At 40.0% G+C, this 25,142-nt stretch overlaps 3 protein-coding genes across 6 annotated transcripts in view; 2 read left to right on the forward strand and 1 right to left on the reverse strand.

The window, feature by feature from the left end:
- tprb (translocated promoter region b, nuclear basket protein) overlaps positions 1 to 1,544 on the forward strand; it is a 24,780-nt gene extending 23,236 nt beyond the window's left edge. For both annotated transcript variants that reach the window (XM_030433121.1, XM_030433122.1), the window contains exon 51: positions 1,249 to 1,544. In XM_030433121.1, the coding sequence (XP_030288981.1) occupies positions 1,249 to 1,298 (50 nt within the window). In that variant the 3' untranslated portion in view covers positions 1,299 to 1,544. The remainder of the gene's footprint in view (positions 1 to 1,248) is intronic.
- Positions 774 to 11,718, reverse strand: prg4b (proteoglycan 4b). Of its 2 annotated transcripts, XM_030433123.1 has the most exons (14): positions 11,554 to 11,718; positions 11,353 to 11,437; positions 10,901 to 11,014; positions 9,519 to 9,641; positions 8,566 to 8,646; positions 8,368 to 8,421; positions 6,812 to 7,105; positions 5,051 to 5,761; positions 4,703 to 4,789; positions 3,479 to 3,615; positions 3,176 to 3,332; positions 2,923 to 3,030; positions 2,435 to 2,563; positions 774 to 1,663 (listed from the first exon to the last, which is right to left on the reverse strand). In XM_030433123.1, exons 2-14 carry the CDS (start codon positions 11,417 to 11,419, stop codon positions 1,554 to 1,556), a joined length of 2,172 nt encoding a protein of 723 aa, XP_030288983.1. In that variant the 5' UTR covers positions 11,420 to 11,437; positions 11,554 to 11,718; the 3' UTR covers positions 774 to 1,553. The 2 variants fall into 2 exon arrangements, with proteins under 2 accessions (XP_030288983.1, XP_030288984.1); XM_030433124.1 differs by lacking the exon at positions 8,566 to 8,646 and having other exon boundaries at positions 11,554 to 11,716.
- A 10,342-nt stretch (positions 11,719 to 22,060) lies between these two features.
- Positions 22,061 to 25,142, forward strand: part of fcho1 (FCH and mu domain containing endocytic adaptor 1) — a 61,506-nt gene continuing 58,424 nt past the window's right edge. For both annotated transcript variants that reach the window (XM_030432748.1, XM_030432749.1), the window contains exon 1: positions 22,061 to 22,185. The gene's annotated coding sequence lies outside the window, so the exon portion shown is untranslated. The remainder of the gene's footprint in view (positions 22,186 to 25,142) is intronic.

Raw genomic sequence — 25,142 nt, forward strand, 5'->3', positions numbered from 1 at the left:
AAAAACAGAAAAACTAAAATCTGCAGGGTTACAAGCTGCATCAACAGAAAGGGGCCATCACAGCTGTGTGGCTCTTTGTGATCTCATAGAAAGAAATGTTGATCAGCTCTGTTTATTTGACAATGACTACATTAACATGCACATAATGTTCCAGTTTTTGCCCTTATTCCAAAAAAGCACCATTTCTACTAAACTATTAGCTATTGAAATTGATTGAATGAATTGAAAAATGTAATATTCCACTCGTTTTCCTGATCACAGCATACTCATTGTAGTTTCCCTCTTTCATTTGTTCAACCATCTTTTTGAAAAGGTCAGTGTTGTCATATTTGTGTCGAACAAAATTGGTTTGTTTTTCTGTGTGTTTCTCCTTCTGACCAGTAATGTTGCCTTTTTGTTTTGTGTATGTGTCTCCGCCCCAGACCTACAAACTGCCAGTGCGCAACGTATAGAGCTGACTGTAAACGGTCAAACTTTTGGTTAAAAATCTCAACTTGGACACATTTTCTGAATACACTATACTCACGTTGAAGGAATGCTCCTTAAACCCAAACAAATATTGACATATCCCACACATTTTATTCATGAATGAGGCCCAATTCTGCATATCACTGTCAATAAAGTCTGCTCAAAATCTTTGCATCAAAATCAGTAGCATGTCTGGTGCCCTGTTCCCTCGATGGTTCAAGGCGCTGACCATGTTCCACAATTTCATTCCTCATGTGTCTTCCTTCATTTTCAAGTTCTTAAAAAAGTCAGTTGCATAGACCCAGTTGTATCACATTGGACAGTTTTATTGATTTATCTTTGACAGTTTTACAATGTGTAATTCCAATTTACATTCAATTTCCACACAGGTTGACAACAATACTGACATTTTTATTGTAAATCAGACACACAATTACAGATTTCCAGTTTATTTCAGACTTGTAAAAAACAGAAAAAAACCCTTTTGCAATATATAATAGAATATATTCCTCTTGTAGTAAGTTGTTTCATGCCTGAAAAAATCAACTTAATGTTGAGGTGTCTTTACGTCTCCAACTTGTGTTTTTGGCAACTGTTTGTGAGCTCACGTTGCATTTGCTTAATTTTGATTAGCAGTCAAAGCATTTGATGCATGTTGTATCATAATCCAGTTTAATGTTGTTTTATACTTTTTATACAGATTTTATACAGCCACTGTACAGAGTTTTTACATCAGTATAGGGGCTTTGTTTATAAAAAAAGCATTTTATATCTCAACAGGTCAGGGATTTCCCTCTCGGGGCATACATGGGAGAAGATTTGCAAGATGAGGCACTAATGAGAAAACTTGACAACCATAACAGGAGAACTTTCCCATCAGAATCACATTTCCAATCAGAGTTTTGAAATTTTGTTATTTAGCCTTGATAATGTTCAGTTGTTCTGAAGCCTGTTGTTTTTTTCTGTGTTTGCTTTTGTTTTTTTAATGTGCGTGTAAAGTATCTTTTCGTTATCAGTCCATGCTGAAGCGGTGTGTTTTACGAAGAATTTAATAAACTTTAAAACTATGAAAAACACTTCTTGAATCAGACTTTCTTTGGGCACTTGAAGACGTTGTTGCTCTGCGGTGACGTGTTGGCTGCAGGGGCAGCGATGACAGGACGTTCACCGTCCATCCTCACGTTGTAGGATTTGGCTGCAAAAGAAACAGAACATTTTTTTTTTTTTAATCAGATCATTAAGCATGTTAATTTATGCTGTGTAGCATTTAGGATGTACTCTTTGCCCATCGACATGCCAGTTTCCATTTTAGTGAACCTGATTTTGGCATAAACAACTTTTAACTTGGCCATAGCATTACATGGACTTTAAGAGCTGTCTCTTCAATGACATAAACGACTGAACAGACCTGACACATTTCCTGTTCGCTTCAAACGGAGTGACATGTTTTACTCAGACAGGAACCACAGTATTCTTCAGACTATAGGTATCATCATTAAAATGGAAACTTTTACTCTGGTTTTTCCATATTAAACTTGAGCCATAGGTGGATGGACACCACCCTTAATGGCCTTTACATCTGCCTCATCTCCAACCCCACCCTGACACACACCCAGATACACATGGTCCTTGTTAGGGTTCACAGACATGATGTGAATGAGGGTAACAGAAGTCTTACTGCAGGCAGACCAGCTTTGTTCTTTTGAAGATATTAATCTTGCTATGAACAAAGTGATATTTAACCAATAAACAACACTTCTCTTTCAGTTCTGTAACTTGAAGGGAATTCCATAGCAAGCAGTGCTTTTAAACCAGGGTGTGTGGGGGAACCAAAACAAGGCAAGGAGGTTTTCTTTCTATAATGATCTTAATAAATTTAAGTCTTGAAGTGCTAGAAACTGTCTTGTTTTTCCCAACAAAGATCCTCAGTACTAGAATGATGTTGAAGTATGTATTGATGACTTACATCTTGAGAAGACATAGTATTTGTATCCCTCTGGCTCCCTGTTGCTTGGGATGGACACAGCAGCTGTGATGGTTGAGGGGAAACCTCTCCAAGACGTCCGGATGTTGACGACAGGTCCCAGTGAAGAAACTAGAATCAAACCGTTGATGTTATGGTTTATATATTCCTTTGTTTTTATTTTACCATTGACATTTTTCTGTTAAACTTCACAACCTACAGCAGTTGCAGCCCCATAAATGGCACACAGGCAATTTATTTCCACTTGGAAATCATTTACAACCTGGACCTTGCTGCCCCTCTCACCCTCACAAAAGCATGACTCACTTTTTCAGAGAACTTCATGTGTTCTAGCTCAAATAAAACATGTTTACTCGAGTCTAGCAAACACCCAGTACGCTCATTACATTTATAAAGGACCACACAGTTGAGAATCTAACATAAAAATCTGTTAAAACGAAGTTTAAAGTATTCTTTTTTTCTTGAAGTACCTGCTTGACGAACCACTCGGTTGCGGACTGTGTAAATGGAGTACTGGGGTTTCCTGCCACATGTCGGACTGGTGCCAAACTGGTATGAGTATTTTTGGACCAATCCACCTGGAAGAACCAGTCGAGAGTCAATATCAGAGTGCGTTCATGAATTCATATTAGCATTAGTTGTATTTAATTAATGGAAATAAAAATTGTGTTTAACACCGAAAGGAATAAGTAAATAAATACAAGGAGCACAGCGGTTCATCACCTCTCTTGAAGAAGTACACTGACTCTCTCCTCCTCTGGTACTGAGGCACAGACAGAGCAGCTGTGATGTGACCACGAAGCCCATCAAAGCCTGTTGTAATTACTTTTGGATAGCCGCTGTCCAAAACGTCATTTTCAAATCTCCAGTATTGAGGTCCCTGCAAAGAACAGAAAACATTTTTACAGAGGTGGATAATTGCCTCAAGGAAAGAAAAAGATCAGATTATTATCTGTTTAATAGCTGCTGATGTTGTATAGATTTCTCAAATACACAAATTGGTTTTGAATGGGTTGAAAAATGTACCTTGAAGATGTATGTTTTGCCCTGGCAGTTGCAGCGGCTGAACACCGTGTCAATGGGGGAGGGGACGCCCCACACTTGTGTGATGCCTTGAGCTGGACCAGGAACCTTGTTACTGTCCAGAAACCAGAAGTAGTGCCCTGACGGGAAACAACATGGATGGAACAGCGCTTGAAAGAGTTCCATCAGAGTAATCTCAAAGTGTATTTTATTATCTCAGTTTATTTCTGCTCCTCGGATACTTCAGATCTGTACTTTTTGTGCTCTTGCAGTAGAATTATTCTCATCATTTACAAGCAAACATGCTTGGTTAGAAATTATAAAAGTAAAAGTTTTAAAACAGCCTTAGAAAATAATGCAGAAAAATGGACCCTGACTTAGTAGAGTCATCTTGTTGAAGCTAGTCCAGGGGCAGCTAGTTTTAACTACTTTATAATATGTCAGGTACTTTGGTGCTGTGGTTTCCAACCTAAGGGTGGGGCCCCCGGAATGAGTCACAAGATATCTCGGGGAGGTCGTGAGATGTTTAACAGGACCAAAAAAAAGACAAATATCGGATGAATTGAATTGGATGAACTGTTGAAATGGAAATTACTCTTTGTGGAAGATGCTCAAGATGTTGTCTTCTAGGAACTTACCAATTTACATTTTCTAGTCTGTCAAAAAAAAAAAAAAACTGTCCGCTAGAAATAAAAATTGCTGCATTCAAAACCTTACTTAAATTAAAGTATCCCATTCAGCATTACAAGCAAGATGTACCTAAAATATCAAAGGTATAAGTACTTATTATTCAGAAAAAATGTGAAGGACATGAAACATTGTAATGAGATAACAAACTAAAGCTGTCAAGACACATGTAAAGTAAAAAACGTAAACGTCTGCCTCTGAGATGTAGTGGGGTAGAAGTAGAACGTTGCATAAACTGGAAACACTCAAGTAAAATACAAATACATCAGATTTTTACTTACAGTACGTAAATGTACTGTTAACGTTCCACCAGTGGTTGCCAGATGAATATATACGAGTAAAACAAGTGACACATTTCCATTTGATGTCACAGAAAATGCAAACAACAAAACAGCTGTTGAGTTCTTGAGTGAATAAACATACTGAACTCCCCTCGGCTCTCTCGAATGTCAATGAACTATCTGGGTAAACACATGATAAGATTTGCAGACATATTCACTGTGAACACACGCGAGTAGCAGCTGCCCGGTTGGCACTCACCTCTGAAAACAACAATTGTTCCGTTCTTCAGCGTAGTGGCTCCGCTGACAGGCCGCCCGCTGCACAGATTTGTATCGTTGCTGTCATCTGGGGAAAGAAAAGGACACATTTGTGAGGAAACCATCTGTTTGGATAAAACACACAGTAACACACACAAACCATGCAATCACACACTGTGTTCAATCTCATGTGCAGGCTGCAAGAAAAAAAGGTTTCTGCAATAACTTGTGTAAAATGAATAAGATATAAGCAGAGTCTGCAGGATGAAAATTATTTCACCTCTGAGAGTTAAAGAATTATCCTTTTATGCAATTTGTTTTCTGGCCCAATGATAAGAACATTTCTGACCTGCTTGGTAGTCTCTAGAATCGTCTATGGTGAGAGAACCCACAGGCTTTGTCTCAGGTTTGGAGCTGCTTGGTTTAGCTGGTGATGGCTTGTTTGGCTCCGGTTTGTCCTGGGGCTTTGAGGTGGCATCAGGCAATGCGGGTTTGGTCGGGTCGGGGGTGACATTTAGTGGATCGGCAGTAATGCCACCTGTGGTGTCATCCTGCTCCACTTCTGTGGATGAAGGGATGTGGGTCGTCAGGGCATCGAGCTCTGCAGGAGAAACGCTGATAGAAGGATCTTGGATGTCCTGGAGTTGAGGGCCGGCTGTGACATCCTCTGCGTTGATGTCGCTGTCGTCCGGGTTCGAGGTGGTTGCTTCTGGGATGGGCGTTGGCTCCTGCGTTGTTGAGGCAGTGATGGTGGTGACCTGGGAGTTTTCCAGGGCCGTGGAGGAGGCCTGTGTTGGTTCTGTGGACACTGACGGGGCTGTGGTTGTAACCTCTGGCACATCAGAGGAGGCGACAGGCAGATCTGTTGCCTCGGCCTCAGGAAAGATGTCATCCTCCAGCTGCATTTCTCCCACTCCTATCGCCTCCAGCTCTGGGTCCATGGCTGTGGGAGGATACTCTGTTTGGGGTTCTGATGTTGGAGGAGGCTGGCTGGAGACGTGGTCGACCTCTGCTGTGGGCAGAGGGAGAGTTGTTCCTGAGCTGGTTGGATCCAGGTCATCTGGAGGAGGACAGACATGATCATTCAAACAGGCTTTGTTCTTTTCTTTGTTTGTTGTTTTCTTTTCTCCCTTTTACTGTTATTTTGTTTAAAAGCCTCTCATGGACAGGTCTTAATTAACATCCTCCTTGCACCAATTTTACATTACGTCTGTGTCAAATAAGTAAACTCAATTCAAATCTAAGCTAAATGCAAAAACAGATGACAAGTTTGAGATATCAGCCACTAGATGGGAAAGGCATAGATTAGCACAGTAAGAGATAAACTGCTGGGGTAGACTGAAATAACCCACTTCTTAAAGGGACACTACGTAGTTTTGGGGAGGAAATCTTAATCAGAAGAGAAGGATCTTCATTTGTCTGATTTTTGTTATGCCTAAGCAAAATAAATGAATAAACTCATGACTGAATGAACAAACTGACCTTAAAGAACAACACATTCATACTGTTTTACTTTCTTTATATGCGGTGGACCCTGCCACCTTTCTAGCTTCAAACAGTGTTCTGGGACCTTATTTTCCTCGTTTGTTTATCAGTTATAGAAAACAAAAATAAAAATACATTTGAATATCTTTTTCGTTTTGGATTTTGCAAGTATACAGGAGAATGTGGATCCAAGTAATGTTGTGGATTTTGCAGAAGAGGTCTAAGTGTGAATTGTCCTCCATTCCATGTGAGCCGTGTCTTGGGACTCGACTATTATCGTCATAGTTTGGGGTTTTAGTTTAGTTATTTCCTATTTCATTTAAAAGTTTCACTCTCCTCTGTCATGGTGCTTTGCTTCCTGTCTTTGTCTTGTTTTTCCCACCCTTTGTCCCTGATTAGCCTCCTGTGGATGCATTTCCTCTTTAGGTTTGGTGCGGGTGTCTTTCCTCAGTATTCCAGCCTGTGTCCTTTGTGCCTTACTGGTTTGTTCTCACTCTAGTTTTTTATATCTCTCCTTAGATTTCTGCCTGCTAGTTTCTTGTTTGGATTTCAGCTTTTGGAAGTGTGGAAGCTATTCTGGCAGATTCATGTTTTTACTGTATCGATAATCGTTGATATCACGTACCTGAGCTCTCAGTGGGGGCTTCTTTAGTGATGGGATAAAGGGTGACGGCGCTGTCATCGGCCTGTGTTGGTTCATCATCTGAGGGTGTCACCTCTGTCTGAGAGGCGACTGTAAACATCTCTGTGCTGAACTCCAGAGGGTCTGGCTCCTGTGTGGGCTCAACAGAAGTCTGACCCAGTTGGTCGGCTGTAGATAATCCATAACCGCTGGTGCTCTCTGGGATTGGACTTGCCTCCAGGTCCTCCGCTCCATCGTCGGAAAACCCATTGTTGGGAGCAATCGAGCCATACGTGTCTGAGAGGAATGTGACAAGTGAGAGGTGCACACAGCTGGTTTCATTCACATTCATGAATCTTCACTGGTGGAAGACAGCGCCTAGCAAGATTTAATATCCATGCACATCATCTCACGATCAGCTCTGCTCATGTTGGACTGACCAGAGGAATTAAATGGTCATCTGTTGGACAAATTGGGCAAGATTTAATAATATAAATGCTCATAAGTGTCAGTCTTAAAGGTTAAGCCAAAAAAAGGAACTTTTGGTCATTAACTGCTCAACCACATGCTGGTGGAGAGTCAGGTTTTGTTGACAGTTTTGTCAAAGTCTTCTCCCATTTTCAAGTTGCTATAACTTCTCCAGTTGTGAACACACGGCTAAAATGTATAGAAACAACTGAAATCCAAACAGCCATACGGCCAATCAATCCAAGTCTACTGAAGACCCGACATCCCAAATTGATTTGAAAACACCTTTGATGCGCAGTCTAGGTCATGCACCCACTTCACACAGGATGTGCGCTCACACTTTTATCTTAACAGAGCCAATTTTATGGTTTCATCTTTTCTTTTTTTTTGATCCTCACCTCCTTTAGTAGTTTAGAAGAGTGCTGTAACACTGTTTAGCTGTGAAGCTCCAGATGTGTTTTGTTGACGACGGAACTTTAGCAGATTTTCCATCAGCATGGGCGTGAGCAGTTAATGACTGAATTTTCTTTTGTAATCACTAGAATCTCTATTTTTACTGCATTGTTTTCTCTAGCTTACACATCAGACTGCAACAGTCCAGACAGAAATTGACAACATGTCTTTCTCCTAGAGAGCAGTCACAAGAATGCAAACGTCTCTCACCCACAAAACTTTTTTCTCAGCCAATTACTGAATTAAAACCTCCAAGAAAACATTCCGTCATCTTTTCTTGGCTTTGATGGTACTTTCCTCTCTTGTGGCTGAGCCTGTGCCCGTAACCCTCCTACACACTCATGACAACACTGCTTCCTTGTGTAAATTTTGGCCAGTGAGGCTTGTGCTCTTGGCTTGTTTTGGTGAAACTTGGCCTCTGAAGTGAACCACATCAAGAGAGCCACAGCGCGGCAGTTAAATGGCTACATCTTCCTGCCGTCCTCCTGACTTATGCCTTATTATGTCCACTGAGTTTGGCTCTTAGCTATCATTGGTTTAATCTTAATCCAGTGAGAACAATTCAGAGAGCACTGGTTTCTGTCATTGGAATCATTTCAGTTATTTAACATAAAAAAGTCAAAATATAGCATTGTTACCTGCACTGTTTTCCTCGTTGAGGGCCTGATCTGGTCCAACATTCAGAGCCAGCTCTGTCGGAATATTCATGAATGACATTAGAGTGTTAACCCTTTAAAAAAAAACTTTGCCTTTGCCTTCTGGGAAGGATATCCTGGATAATTAAACATCTAAAAAAAAAAAAAAAACTTCCCCTCTTTCCCCAAGTCAGAAAATACCTTTGGGTTTGTTATCATTTACGTTTTGGCATGAATTAGTCTTCACTGGTGCTGTAGCACTGGCTGCTCCACTGATTTCCTCTGTGGTAATTACCAAGACAGAGAATTTTGTCAAATATAACCCAATGCATCACTGCAGAAAACTGCATGCATCACATGCTGCTCCACATGCTGGTGGACATGCAAGTTTCCCCATGTCAGATTAATCTTGACTTCCTCACACTTCAATCTTCATGCACATGTGCCAATCTCAGGCGAGGGCTGGCGTAACTTGCAGCCATGCAGTCAAACAACCATCACTGTATTTGGGTCAGGTATCAAATGATCACCAACAAAAGGTGTCTGACCGCCTTCGAGTTAAAGCAACACCATGTAACTTCTGAAGCAAGTATTTAGAAATATAATTAATCTGAATACTGTTGAACTACTTAATAATCTAACATTAAAATAGTATCATAGCACCGTTATCTTTTCTCAAATATCTCAAATAATTTTCAATTCCAATTCAAATAAAATGCAGTCAGGTCAAATTTCCTTTACCAAAACAGTACAGGTGTACCATAAGTAGTATCCTAGTGTTATTAGTTAGTAGTATTTCTATTTAGTTTAAAATCAATATATTTTAAAGACATCAAAACTGTTACCAATAAATCTTTGACAATGTTACTTTGATCTAAGAACAAATTTAAAAAAAATCTAATCTGGGCTCATTATAGATTCCTGGTTTTTCTCCAGAATCTTAGATTTAGACAACTTTATTCATCCTTTTGGGAGGGTCCCTCAAGGAAATTGAAGCTCCATGTCACACACAGCACTGTTTCGCAGTAAAAGTTACATTGTGTTGCTTTAATCGCTGTGATGCTACTGTGTAACCAACTGTGAAGAAAAATCTGTTAACATGCGGAAAATGACACACATACAGAATCATGCTGAATGTGTTGGAGAAGACTTACCGTCTGCATCACAGTGGTTGCTGAAATCTGAACAACACTGACTGAACCTGGCGCAGTTGGAGTCGCAGCTGCACCGCCGACCTCTTTTGAATCGCTCTCCACACCGACCTTTACATGAGTTCGCTGTTGGACACAAACACAGCAGGTTTAAAAACAAATGACCTGTACAATAAGACTACAGTACAGTGCAGGTTATTTTAGACTGATATAATTATTTTTGGTATCATACGGAACATCCAGACAAAAAATGACATGCCTAAAATGTTTTAATCACATGCAGATTTTCCATTTTAGTTCATGGTTACATGAGTTCAGTGTAGAGTGCCACAAATTCACATCATCTAATCTCAGTGTGAATAAATTAAATAACTTGGTCTGATCAAATTAAACTGATGCAGAGGTACACATACAACTTATTTGTTTACCCAAACACTGCATATAGAGGTAAGGGAAACTTATGTAGGAAACATATATAATTATAATGTGATTATAAAGTGTTCATAATTCAAGTATCAATAACAAATTGGTATAGATATAAATACATATATAGATATATGTATACGTGTATATACATATTGACTTGGCATAATCAAAAGTTAAAAAGTTTGCTAAAGATATGAAGTTGAATTTACGGCTGTTCAGTGGAACTCATTTCCTTTCACATGTATTTTTGAGTATTTTGAAGAGTCAGTTTTCATCTCACTCACAGATCAGCTGCGTCTGCTCTTACTGACTTACTGACGCCAACATTAGAGCAAAGACGTTACACAAAACTGCTCACAGAAACCTGGTGAGGGAAGTACAGGTGTGATGGGCTAAAGATTTAATTTAATACGTTTTACCTTTATCATGGTCAAAACATAAAAAAAAACAACCATAACTTATATTAAACGTATTAAAGACACGCAACAAGTTTCCATGATGTGTGTTTTCTTAGGACTTCGAAAAAGAAGGGTCTATGGAGAGTTTTACCTCTCAAACAATGCGTGCTTGGAAGTCTGCCAATATGCCTACTTAGAAACGTATTTCTATGAGTTGACTGAACTCTGTACATTACATTCATCCAACTCATTATTCCAAATCAAAAGACTTGAGGTTGAAAGAACTGACATTTACGAGTTCTGAAGTGGTCTGAAAAGTAAAACTCGAAACAAATGAAACTTGTATATTTAAGTTAAGTGAATTAGAAAAGACAAGTTGTTTCTACTAAATTCAGTAACAACGTTTTACAGTGTAAATGTGACCCTTTGCATTGAGCAGATGTCACTCAGACACAAGAAAAATTGTGTTATTAATTGTTTTTTTGTTTTTTTTCACAAAAATTTGTAATCAGTTACACAAAATGTTCAACAGAGTAACATTTTTGGAGAGAAAGGTCTCACTTGTGGTGCACTGAGATTCGTAGTCTTTGCAGCACTCATCATAAGTCAGGCAGTTATAATCACACTGGCACATGGAGCCCCTGGAGTACTCGAGACCACATCGTCCTCTGCAGCCTGGTGATCATGAGAGAAAAAGAAATCAGGGCTGGACATGCAGTGTGGATAATAAGATGGCATCTGTGCAAATGTGCATCATTTTATCTCCAATTACATAGTCTGTTTGAGGACAGAGTCTGTAAATAATGCAACAGTGCCAGGAATTGATTTCTGTAGTAGTGGCAAATACGAAGACATGCCGTTGGTTCTCCCTCTGGTAAATAATTATTAACAGAGTAAACATGAATAAGTAAAAACACTCGATACATTCCAGGAAAGCCTTACGTAAAAAAACAAGAACCAGTTCAGTCAAATATTCCTCTTTAAAATAAAAAAGTGACATGAGTTATACTCACTCTGAGCAGCACTTAATGTGAAGGCAGATACCAGCAAAATAACAGCAGAGAGTACAGTGGAAGACATCCTTCTGTAAATCTGAAACTAAACATGAGACACACACAGAATGAATAAACAAGTTTCCCCCTTTTGTCAGGCGTGTGTTCATGTTCATAACTGAACGTCCTGACATCTAGAAGAGGAAATAAAAAGTGACCAACCTGTTGGAGCCTCTGTCAGAGTCTTGCTGACTGTTTGAGCCGACTGCTTTTAAAGACTGAGAGGGAGACCGGCTGACTTCCCGTTAATTGACAGATCCGGTCTAATTAAAAGTGTGATGATCTCACGGGCTGGAAGGGAGGATCCTTCAGTCCAGCCTGACCAAAGGTCTAGACACCATCATTCCCCACAAACAGCTGGAAGCACATCAACACACGTGTGCCAGACAGACGGCTGACTTCACACACCTCTGAGCACAAGGGGAAAAAAAGATGTTGTAACTTAATGTCCGGTCACAAATGGGTCATGACATACTTCATGTGTCTAATCAATAAAATCTGGATGGACAAATCAGTCAGCTACGGTCGTCCACTATAATAAGTAACTTCTTTAACTTCAGCAGCCAGATGTTTATCATAATGAGAGTGACCAGTGAGTACATGAGTACATGAGTATTCAGATGATTTTCTGAAGTGAAACACCACACCACACAAGTACTCAATTACAAGTAAATGTCTAGCATTTCAATTTTTGAATTTTAAGTTAAAGGACATATTGTTAGAAAAATGCAGTCAGAGAATCAAAGGCACAAGTATCAATGAATCAGAATGAGCCGTGTCAGTGTTATTATGTTTGTGTTATGGTTATGTTTTCATCCTTGTCTGTTTGTTAGGAGGATTACACAAAAACTACTGAATGGATTTTCCACAAAATGTGGATGGACGATGAGTCTAGGACCCAGAATAGACCTCATTAACTTTTGGTGTAGATCCAGATTTGGGGACATATCCCTTTCTTTAACGTTGTGAGGTGTTTTTCAACATTTTAGTTAATTTCGCAGGGGGTGACAAAATCAGGTGTTTGTAGGTGGGCAGTATCTATGAGTGAGTACAAAAGGGGACTTTTGAGCCTAGGCAGAGGTATAAGCTGTAGTCATTCTAGTGTTATCATACTATGGGATCATTTTTATTAATGCATGGACATGAAAGTAGTGCTTTTATGTTATGTCTGTTAGGGTGGGATCATTTGCATTTATAGTGTTTATACCCCTTAGGAAGTGTATTGAATAACAATGTGCGATATTTTATAAGCTAATGTTTTTGCCAGTAAAATCATAATTATTTAGAGTAGCATAAAGTGGAACTGATGAAGACTATTTTCCACTCCTGAGAAGGATATTGTATGTAATGTTGGGCAAATTTGGATCAATGACTGCTTTGTTCGTAGTTTCTGTCATTCCCTAATAAATGTTTTCCAGCATAGTTTATAGTCAATGAGTCTACATGCACTTTAGTAACCTGGTTACTGTTAGCTTTCTGCAGTAACCCTTCAGCACAGTGACTACATAGCGGTGTGTCCTTATGGCAACCTGTTTGATGACCTGTGTGTCCCTGAATGTACTCACCACTGCAACAATTAAAGGTTGCTCAATTGAATCCATGATATAAGCTCTGTGTTTGCAGTCAGTTTGCATTATGTTTACATGATGGCCACTTCATCATGATCTGCTCTGCACAAAAGATATTTTTTGCACGTGTGTCTCTCGGGGAAAGGGATCCCTGTGGCTCTTCCTGAGGTTTCCTCTATGTTGTTCTTTTTTCCTGCTATAAGGGTTATCTTTCTGGAGAGTTTTCCATGATCTATCTATCTATCCATCTATATGTCTGTCTGTCTGCCTATTTATCTATCCGTCTGTCTATGACTTAGTTCGAGACTGATTACTGTGCTGATGTATTTTTATATTTTAGGGCTGGTCTGTGCTGTGGACATTTCTGTGGTTGGATGTGCTGATGAACCGTTTCATGCCTGCAGTACTTTCCCACCGTGTCATGGTCCAATTAGAGTTAAAGCGCTCATTAGTGCACTTGTGTCAAGACAACAATGATAACAGGATCTGGTTGAAATGACTGGGCCTGCCAAACAGTCAGGTAAACACAGACAGAAGGGGAAATGACCACCCAACAATTCCCCCACTATAGCTCTATGACAAAAGGAAGTATCAAGCTCCTGACATCTCAATATGCAAAACACAGACAAAGAGATAAATCATGCCACAGTGAGGAGGTGAGATGGTCAGGCTCAAGTTTAGAAAATAGACTGAGTGCGCCCCCTTGAGTTTCATGTGGCTGTGTGAGCTGCCCTGCAGAGACAACAGAGCACAACAGGAAAGAATTCAGCACATGATTTCACTGCAGAACTTTTCTGACAAGCTTGTGGTCCTAGTTTAAGGTCACCAATTAAAAGTTTGGCAGTGTGGAAGCTGTTGCCAAATCGTGCCTCCTGCACTTGTTAGGCCATTTAATGTGTGCGAAATTGCCCTCAAGTTAGTTAAGTCAAGTTAAGCAATTTAGAAAGTGAACCTGCTCATCCAAAGGGATGACAGGCCAGGTTGAAGATAAGAGAAACCAGCTTGCAGTCCATCTGGATCAGGAGTGGATGAATGACTCCCTGATTCCAGTGTCCCAAACGGCAAGTTCCTTTTCAATATGTGAAAACAAATGCTCCGATGAGATGACCAAATAAAAACACTCTTTATCACATGTGAATATATGTAGTTGCCGCTCTCATCATATTTCAGCAATTTCTTCAATCTTTGTTCACCACATTCACTCTAATAATAAGTGACCTAACCATCCTGTGTCCTTCATGAATGCAATATGACACAAGTCATGCATAATCTTGAGGTTTACTTAAACTGATGGTGCTGCGTTGCTCTGATGATTTTGTATGTCTCTTACTATGTTTTAGTTTGTTTTATATTTTCTTAATTCATGTTTTCCATTTGGGACTCTCGGACGGCTAACTGCTTCTCGATCTTTCCAGACGCATCTGTTGCATTTTTTAAGAAGAACTCTAGGAAAAGTCCTATTCAACCAGAGTTTATTGTGACTCAGTCGAATGTGACAAGAATAGGAGCACACAGCGGGTTCTGCCTGAAATTGGATGCTCAACAAAGTATATAATACAATACAGCATAATGTACTTAAGATATATACAGTACATGTATCAGAAATCATGTGTTCATACAAATCACATCTACACAAATGCAAAATTATCATTAATGACAATGGGTATCCGTGGGTTTGATTTTTATATATGGGCTAATATATATTAGTGTATGTAAGTCATTTATAATTAACTGAGAGGGGGTGTAACACTTTCTTTAGATGGCAAAACAGTACAATAAAAAAGGCTTTCAAACTCCAAGGCACACTAAAAAAGGAAGGGGAGGAAAAGATGTAGGTCTCCGAGGGTTAACAGCTGAAGGTGCTGTGACTACCTCTCCATCATTTTCCCCTGATGGTTCACAGACATGAGCAGCAGCATCCCAACAGGCCAACAAAGCCCACAGAGGGACAGTCAGCAGTAATAACACCAAGATGAGGCACAAAGCACTTATTATCACAGATGGATGTCGTAAACACTGGATCTCCTGGGGAGATGACAGGAGAGACAGCTACTTCTTCTTCTTCTCCATCCTGCACTGAGTCTGTGCTTTGTGAGCAGTGGAGGCCATCTTTGGTCTTGGCAGCTTTCATCAGCCAGCCTGTTCAAGCAGGAGTTAAGCTGATCTGAAAGAGCTCGATGAGAGACAGAAACATGGAGACTCACGGGGGAAGAGGCGTATCAGAGCCTGTGGGTGTACACACTGGCCTCATTCAGGAGCTGCGTTCTGCCCTCGCCGTCTTCAAGGTTGAACAGAGGCTCAGAATCTTTCGGGCTGCAAAATGTCTCCACAAAAAAGAACATATTAAACTTAAAAGACATTACACGTGAACATAACACTTTGTCATACACTGGTTCTGAGATTCCAGGCCATTTTACTTCCAAAGAATGTCTTCTTTCAGACAAGTGGAAACAGAATGTCCAAAATACACATTAAGGTGTTAATTTTAGATTTCAGATTTCTGTTCTGGACATTTCTGAAAACTAATGCATATTTGGATATATATTGATAGCTTATTTTAACAAAAAATATCAGAAAACCTGTGATACAAAAAAATAATAGTCTTTATGTAAGTTATCAACTGTGGAAGTTTCATGACGATATCTATTAGTTAAAAGTTATTTAGAATTTTACAATGCATGTCTTTGTAGAGCGTTGTCACTCAAAATGAGCTTTTCTGACAACATGAGCCAGACATCTTCACTTGAGAAGCACTGACATATGCTAAACCTTTCAGTTAGATTCCAGTCTATATTCTTAAGTTCTGCACAGAAGGATTTGTTCATATATATCATTTATGCCATGGTCCGATTATTTATGTGGTTTACATGTTTTCTGGGTTTTTGTTTGTTGCTTTTACCTTGTTTCCAGTGATCCGTTTCCCACCTGTGTTCCTGTGCTCCTCAGTCTGCTGGTCTCTGCACTGCATCACCTTCATTAGCTCGGCCCTGATCCCTGTGTTCTATCAGCTCCTTCCCTGCTCTCTTGTTGCCCCTACTCATTACCCTCACCTGTGTTTCTCTGCCTCTCTACCTGCACCTCATCCCTTCGTCAGTTTAGTGTGTATTTAAGTCCAGTCTATGTTTCAGCTGTTGTGGAGTCATCTGTTGTGTCTGCCTTTTGCTGTTATTGATGTTGGATACAATTTCATCCATTGATCTTCCTCCCTGCCATCTGAGTATAGCCTGTTTTTTTTCTGCAATGTTGTAAAAAATACTCAAAAGTCATTCTTGACTAAAAGTAAAGACACTGTGCTAAAATATCACTTTAATAAAAGTGAAAGCCACCCATATGAATACTACTTTAGTAAAAGTCTTAAATATATTAAATCATAATCAAAAGTGCCTTCTGGCAGTATTCAAATTACAAGTAAAAGTGTAATATACATATATCTAGTATTTACTGTATAGTATAGGTCAGCCAATTACTGGCCTGGTCAATTATCAAATCCTATATTCTGCATTGTTCACTTATCAAAAAGTCTTTATCCAATTGGCAATAAAATAAGTTTGTTTAAAATGTGCCTCTCTGGCTTTGATGAGGCTTGCAGTCTACAAAGTAACTAGTAATTAAAGTTACTGATTAAATGTAATGGAGTAAAAGTTGTAACTAGTGGTATAAAGCACCCTGTTCACCTGAAGTTTCTCCCCTCAGGCAGTCAGAGTCACACTTTTCTGATCAGGCAGACTTCGCCAGGTAAAGCCCTTCGTCTGGCATCTGCAAAGTCCATCTGAAATACAGAAAAAGCCTGTCACAATATATTACTCCACAGCATACTGACGTGATGAATGAAACATGATCAGAAAGGACCTTTAGAGGGAGACAAATGAGAGCGGATCGGCTGGTGTCTGCGGCAGGATAATAATAGGAACACCAACAGGTGGCAGGGACTGATGATACATAATTAAATTCGACAGCTCATTTTGCTTTACTGGGAAGATTTTTTTTTTACCAGGGATTAAAGGCTCAAAAGATTATCCTCCGTTTCACTTGTGTTTGCAGATGGAAGCGAGAGACCCTGCCAGCCAGACTGTTTACAGAGCGATGGAGTTTGTGTATAACCACACAGCGTTTAGGTCAGCATCCTGTTTGTCTTCTTTTGCTCAACATATGGATGAGAAACACCCAACATGATCTGAATCTCTTTTTTTCATTAAGTTTCTAACCCTCCCTGATATCTTAGATGAGATATATTATCTCATGACTTTGTGGCAAATCTTCTCTTCCTCGCTGTGGCTCGATGTAAGTCTGAGGGTAGAGGTGATAATCTCACCATCTCAGTTTCTAGACAGGAAATGCACTCTAACTATAACCTTGTGATGTGCTTTTCCACACTACGCTTTGCTGCACCCCGTCTTGATTTTAATATTGCATCAGTGAGCGTCTCATCAAGCATCAACACCTCCAGCAGAGGCCTCTCGCTGCTCTAGTCTTTGATGTTTAAGAGCACCTGAAAGGACATGAGGAGCTGAAGCAATGAGTCACAACAACTGTGCTTGTGGCAGGCTGCTCAGAGCCAACCAAGAAACCAGTTGCATCTACTTCTGATAGAAAACAGCCACATTTATAAATCTCACAGATGATAGAGAATATAGGGATTAGTGAAATGCAACCTCAGCCTGAAAATATTTCATCTGTGAGCTTGCCTACATATTAATCCCCAACCACTTTATCAAAATCCATCACCTCCTGGTTGTTAGATGTGAAAAGCAATACGACAAAGTTTCCATACCTTTTTCACAAATCTTAGCAATGTCTTTCATATAATTATTAGCCATATTCAAATTGTAGTTCCAGTGTGTAGGACAGAGGCCTCATTCAGAGAGAATCAGACAGCATTAAAGCTTTTCTGACCCAGTTTGTGGTGGATCTGTTCAACCAGCAAGGAGTGCATCAATGGCTAAAACGTGTCATTTCCTGTAGCCACTGGGTGTCGCTATAACTATAACAGAATATAGAGTGGTGTAGTTTCTAGTCCTCAAACCCCGAAAAATCGGCTAGCATTTTTGCACTTCTTGTTTCTTCGTCTCGAAGCGTAACAGAAATTGAAGTTGATCAGGTCAAATCTTTAGTAGGAACTTGTTAAAATACAGAGCCTATAAATGTGGGGAAAAAGGGCTGACTCCATATTGGGTGATGGCACCGAGGTGCTTTTTTGTAGCACAAAATTTTGTTTATCTTTATTTGCCCCACCAATGGCCAAAAAACGTCAAGAATGTCGATTGTTGTGCGACACGTGTGTGAAGTTTCATGAGTATAATATGTTTAGCCACTCAAAATGTGATTGATGTGGACAAAGAATAGTAATCCTAGAAATTCCAATAGGGTCTGTGATATGTTCCTAATTACGATAAAAATTGTGTTTTGGTCATTGAAGCTGCTTCTAGATTCTTCTTATCCTTCTTTTGTTTGTCTGTTCCGGCTACAGTGGAGACAGGGCGATGCAACATACATGGCGGACCCCATGAAAGAGGTCTGCTCCCTCCAGAGACATAAAAGGCTCATTCTGAAGTATCAAGAACACCATGATTATTATTTTTAGGTGAATACACACCAATGACAGCATACTCAGGAATATCATATTGAATTTCTGCCTCTCAATCCTCCCTTTAATTCAACATAACATAACATACAAATGACCAGTTTAAGAGGCTTGCCTTTATTTTCTAGTATAACTTTATCATCTAGTCTTTATACAGTGTTGAAGGTCTATGAAAGAACTTGCTGTTGCATGGATGGTAAAATAAATGGAACTTTTTTCCAATTTTCTAACCTATTTCCTTGCTCTGACCCCAAATCAATCTTCAGCTTTTTTCCTGTTACAAAGTCATTATGTGAGGGCTCCGTCTGTGAAGCTCAGCACTTAGAGTTGCTAAAAATCAGTCCATTAGATCTGCAGCAGGGCTATAAGGGGAGATGCAGCCCTTTTCAGTGTTCCGAGTCAAACCGAGCACAGACTGAACTGAAAATGCCAAGGTGATGACATGCCTGTTTGCTGGGCTTTACATCTCAGAGCAGGCATTAACTGCACCATATGCATGCTATGAGACTCTGTGAAAAAGTGATGGAGAGGACTGCTTCACGTCCTTACTGTCAATCAACACGCTCACCTCACCAGCGCTGCTGTCATAGCCTCCCACAGACCTACTACTGTCAGCATTTCAACCATCTTATCTGATTTTGATAAGGAGGTTGAAATGAGGTACATATTCAACACCTGCTGTGCTGGAATGATGGACATGCTGTATCATTATTCTTCGATCTCATGCATAAATCTGATGATTTGCAGGTCAAATGTGGTCCATAATTCCATGAATGTTTTTTGTTAGACCTCTAAATTATACGTAACAGTTATTCAACAGCATTTAGATGTAGATTTCACTGTGTAGGTTGTATATAAATCAATGCTTCTTCACTGCTTTCAGCTTGTGCACAACTGCCCATCTATATATATATATATTTTTTGCCAGACAAAATAGCAGTTCCTGTCAACCTGCACAAATGATTAGCTTTACTATAGAAAGTGAGATCAATGCTGCAGCTGTGTTTTATAAGTTATAAGGTTATACAATGGTAAAAAAGAAGCTGTAAAAGTGACTGAATGACACGTCTAACCCAAAGACACAAAACAAATTAACAAAGAGACTGTGTTGTGGTTTTACATTACAACTGTTGTGACTATATGCAAAGGGTCTTATGTATGCATGCCTTTCTGTATTGGTGTCTATTAAGTGTCCCAAGAGGCCTGACTGCATGGACATGCAAAAGTCAATATGATTGATGGGCATTGATTCAGGAGGAATCTGTTCATTGTGTGTGTGTGTTTTTTTTCTTCACTACCTGCATTCTGATGCTGCCTTTTAAAATATATTTTAGGGAAATGCAGAATGAAGCACAAAACATGTTTGATATTTCAGTTTGATGGGATGCTGCAGCCATACAAAACCTTGAGTCTGGAGTTTATATAAATTCTAGATGTATATTAATTTATTTATCAATGGTTATAGCAGAACATCGATTCTGTAGCCCTGCCTAGTTACAAACAGGTGAACAGGCTTTTGCGATGAGGGCCCCTCATTTGTGAAAGTCTTTAAGCCAGGATCTCAAACCAGCAACTTCAGTGTCCTCGTTATCTATCATGTATGGTATACAGTTCAAGGTTTTTTGTAGCCCGAAGAAGATCGCACTGGCCACAACCGACTCATAGAACATCCTCAGCATTGTCCAGCAGAGGTTAAATGACCTTAGCCTCCTTTTTTATAGACCGCCTCGGTGTTTCTAGTCCAGTCCAACTTATTATTAAAGTACACCCCCAGATATTTATTTTCCTCAACAGTGTCCACAGGGACCCCCTGGATGGAAACAGGGGTCACTTGTGTTTTCGCCCTCCTCAGATCCACTATGAGCTCCTTTGTTTTTGTCACGTTGAGCTGCAGGTGATTCAGTTCACACCAAGTGACAAAGTTACCCACAACAGTCCTGTATTCATTCTCATCACCCTTCTTGATGCAGCCAACTATTGCTGAATCATCAGAAAACTTCTGAAAGTGGCAGGACTGAGTGCAATAGTTGAAGTCAGAGGTGAATAGGGTGAAGAGGAAGGGAGAGAGGACAGCCCCCTGTGGGGCCCCAGTGTTGCTGACCACCCTGTCAGACACACAGTTCTGTAGGCGTACGTACTGTGGTCTGCCCATCAGGTAATCTACAATCCAGGACACGATGCGGGCCTCAACCTGCATGGCAGCCATCTTCTCACCCAGTAGAGCTGGACGGATGTGTTGAAAGCACTGGAGAAGTCAAAGAACATGACTGTCACAGTGCTCGCCGGCTTGTCCAGATGAGTGTAGACTCTGTTCAGCAGGTAGATGATGCCGTCCTCAACTCCCAGGCGAGGCTGGTAGGCGAACTGTAGTGGATCAGTGAAGGGCCTGACCATAGGCCTTAGCTGCTCCAGGACGAGCCTCTCCAGGGTCTTCATGATGTGGGACGTCAGGGCCACCGGTCTGTAGTCCTGAGGGCTGCTGGGACGCGGCATCTTTGGCACAGGAACGAAGCAGGACGTCATACGTCATACGTACATAATAGGTTACATATGCATACAGTCAGTGTGAAGTTAAAATAAAAAGGAGAACGCTGTATAAAGGGCCACATCCTCATCTCACTTTATTTAACATTGTCAAATTGTGAGATTTTTGTTAATCGCTTAGGGACTAATGCATTGATCCTGATGAAAAAAATCTGGTTTATTAAAGTTAAAATTGTAGATTTTAATATGTTTTCTTTGATATTGAATTGTTCTTAATGTAGTTACTGTTGGGCAGTGGCGTGCGCAGATTTTTTGAAGGGCAGGGGCGAAAAGAAGGGCACTTTAGAGTGCGTTTTGGCTCCCAAGAGGGCGCTTTAGTGCGTGTTTTGGCTCCCAAGAGGCCAGTTTATCATGTTTTAACCAGCCAAGGGGGCAGTTTAGTGTGTTTTGCCAACCAAGAGGGCACCTTGGCATGCTTTTTTGGCTCTCACGAGGGCACTTTAGTGCGCGTTTTGGCTCTCAGGAGGGCACTTTAGCACGTGTTTTTCAACAATTGGGCCACGAGGGGGGGCAACTTCATTTACTTTCATAAATGCCAAAAGGTGCACAAATTATTCTATTTGTGAAGCAAAACGCTTCAAATATCTGAACATTTTGCTTGAAAAATGACTAAAATGATCCATAATTGATGATCAAAAATGGTGATTAATTTATTCTATTTGATTGAGTAATTGCAGCTCGGTCCAAAACTCCCATCATCAATTCTACAGTACAGTGTGTACAAAGGTTATTAATGACCGAACTTTCCTGACCCTTTGTCTGATCTTGTCAAACAGAGCCACGTCCTTCAGGTTCAGTTTATGCGTTCTGTATTTGGTGGGTGTTACCCTGGAAACAGATACCCAATGGGCTGCTAGTATACACTCTAAGACCCACCTCTTTGTGGTTGCTATGCCTACTACACGTTTCTCTCTGATTGACGGACGGAGTAGCCAATCCGCATCGGGCTGGGCGGGAGCTCTCGCGCACACTGGAAAGTGTCTGGTGAATTTCTACTACTATGATCAAACCGCTCAGGGTGCTCACAAGTGCTGGACCGTGGTTGCCAAAAGACCGGGGATGGAAAATGTACTATAACCGCTGTTGGAAAAGTCTATACAGGTAATACATTATTCCTACTCCTTTTATCTCCTTCGCTGATATAAATATAATTCAGTAATTGACTCGAAAGACTGAGCTAATGCTACGCTATTAAATATATCGAGTTGGTCATGCATGGCTGTGACATTGTTGAATTGAAACTGGCAGCACGAGTAGACACGTTTGGTTGACATATGAACGGAGGGCCATTTCGCTAACATTGAAGGAGAAACTTCCGGCAGACATGGAATTGCATCAGCTTAATGTATAATGTGAATCCAGAATCTAAACTTCACTCTGACAAACAAAAAATATGTTTCAGTGGAAGGAGTATTAGCATCATCTTGCCAAGGTGGGGCAGGGTTGTTTTGAACAGAATTTTGACATTAGTCCCACTGATATAAATTCAGTTGACACTGGCTCCCACTCAGAGGATATTTCTGTCATCTGATGCTAACCTGGAGTCATGTTTAGGCTGTCAGTGTGCTTGTCAATTGAAAATGCATATCACTGAATTTCACTGGTTACAGGTTGTCTGTTGTGGTGAGGTTTCAGACTAGAGAGGTTTGTACAATCATGTGAACCTATGACTTTGAGACCTACATGATTTTTAATGATGATATCTATACTACAACTGTATAGATATAACAATATATAACAATATTGTAACAATATAGATCCATACTGATATATATACCTCCAAGAATTGTGACCAAAATACGTACTCGTGGATATTTTACAGCTGACAGAAACTTAGCAGTGTGTGACCTCTGCCAAGGAGGTTATTGCTTTGTCCATTTGTTGTTTGTTTAATTTGTTGGTTAGTTGGTTTGTAAGCAATATCACCTAAACTACTGAATAGATTTCCACAAAACTTTGAGGATGGATGATGATCCTTCTGGTGCAGGTCCGGATAAAGGGGTGGAGCCAGATCTCACTTTCTTTATACATTGTCAGATTGTGAGATGATGACATTTGTGACATTTCTGTTAATCTCTCAGGGATTGATGCACTGATCCTGATGAAAATGTGATGTATTAAGTGGGCTGGTATCTGTGACTGCATCTAGCTACACTGAGTGCCATTGAACATTTTAATATTGATATGCAGCAAACTCTTATATTTAAGAAGCAAGAAACAGCAAAGAATTGACAATTCTGCTTAAAAAAAGAAATTATCTATTATTTATCATCAAAAATAGCCAGTGATTCAATTGTTTTTTTGATTGACTAATTATTGCAGAGTCAAACCCCCCCAAACTCTTACCTACCATTAGAAATGAAATCATGATACCAGCAAATGTTCACCATTTTTGCTTGTATAAAGACTAAAACAACTTAATTATCAAGATTGTTTGCGTTCATTTTCTTTCAGTTAAATACTCACTGGTCATTTTTTTGGTTCCGTATTGTCCAACATACAGTATGCCATGATATGATGATACATCTGTGGCAAGCTGAAATTGGCAGTAATCAGCCATGCAGATGTAACTAACTTGTGACACCATAGCTGCCTTGGACATTACATGGAAATGATAAAAATACTGATTATTCAACAAGTCCACAAACTGTTTCAGAACCAGTTCTGGGTTTACTCCTGGACATCACAGATCAGACAGCTATTATGGGGTTTCTAGGTTAGACGGAGAGGGACTGTTCATGCCTGCAAGTATGAACAGGTCTGTCCTAGATATCCTATGTGAATTCTTAGATGTATGGCAAGTCTTTTGTTTGCCTGCATTGGACAATGGTACCCGACTCGGAGAAAGTCTTGATGCAGCAGACCTCTCATCAGGAGGATCAGATTAAGCAGTGCTTTTGGTAAGAAATTGCCGTAATATGATGATGTAGCATCCAACTCTGGATTTCTGAATTGACAACACTACAAAAGTGCCTTAATGTAATGCATTTAATTAAAGGAAAGATCCTTCTTTACCAGACAGGACCCTTTTTTTCACAACATGAAATATACAGTCTGTTAAAATGGTCTTGTAGGTCTTCTAATATGACAAATAACTGAAGTAGTTAATGTTTTCAGATATTACTAATGTTTGCAAACATTACAACCTCTATGGTTAAATACATGTTGGGGTTTTCACAGTGGCTTACTTGTCCATCACCACAACAGCCCAATTTGAATTTGGTTAGGGACCGTTTGCTTGTCACATTTCCTGTTACTCTGTACTGAATGCTATCAAATGTAATGACAATGCAAAATGTAGAGTTCCTTTCAAATTCAGATTTGTCCACCAGGAGTGTAATTCTACCATCATTAGGTAAAATATCTTCAAAAGTACTTGGCATGTTGGTGAGCTGAGGCTTTCAGGTAGGCACTTTGCTTTGTTGCATCACTTTTAGGAGGTGCACGTCAACCAAAACAACCGGAATGGAATTCCCCTGTAACTGCCGAAAGATGTTTAATTTACAGTCAGCTTTAGCATAAGCCACATGGTTTGCATCTTCACACTGCAGTACAGCTGTCTTCTTTTGCTACAATGGACTGTCTAGCAGCCAGCTTTGTTTTTCTCTTTCTGCCTCTGAAGGCAAATGTCAAGGGTTGAGAGTTGAATGCAGCTTGGTCTTTTGATATCAGAGAAGTAAACAACAGTCTCCCTGGTGTCTTGACTTCAACAGGAGATTGAACGTTCTAGTCAGGTTGAGTGGGATAGAATGAAAGAGAACCGAGTGAACAGAGGGGATTTCACTGTCATTGAAAAAGGGAGGTTTCACTATCATTTAAAAAAAAAAAAAAAAGGCGCAACAGTTGTGTTTTCTCACCTCTCCTCGGTTCACAATCCTTGCAAGTCATTTGGTGCCGGGTTGGTATTGATGATCACTGTTTGTGTACTGACCAAAGGCAGTTTTCTAGTCTCACAAGTTATGTATTTACTGTTGACCAGAAATTAGATCTCTACAGATAAGGACATGCATACTGGCCTGAATAAAGATAGTATACTCTAATATAATGAATTCTAGGGT

The sequence above is a fragment of the Sparus aurata genome, chromosome 11, assembly GCF_900880675.1.
Source record: "Sparus aurata chromosome 11, fSpaAur1.1, whole genome shotgun sequence".
Classification (NCBI taxonomy): Eukaryota; Metazoa; Chordata; class Actinopteri; order Spariformes; family Sparidae; genus Sparus; species Sparus aurata.

Coding starts and splice junctions, on each gene's coding strand:
- prg4b (XM_030433123.1), bottom strand. CDS start 11,419: ATGTCTTCCACTGTACTCTCTGCTGTTATTTTGCTGGTATCTGCCTTC. Junction 9,642..10,900: donor CGAATCTCAGTGCACCACAA/GTGAGACCTTTC, acceptor TGTGTCCAACAG/CGAACTCATGTAAAGGTCGG. Junction 8,422..8,565: donor AAATGATAACAAACCCAAAG/GTATTTTCTGAC, acceptor ATATTCCGACAG/AGCTGGCTCTGAATGTTGGA.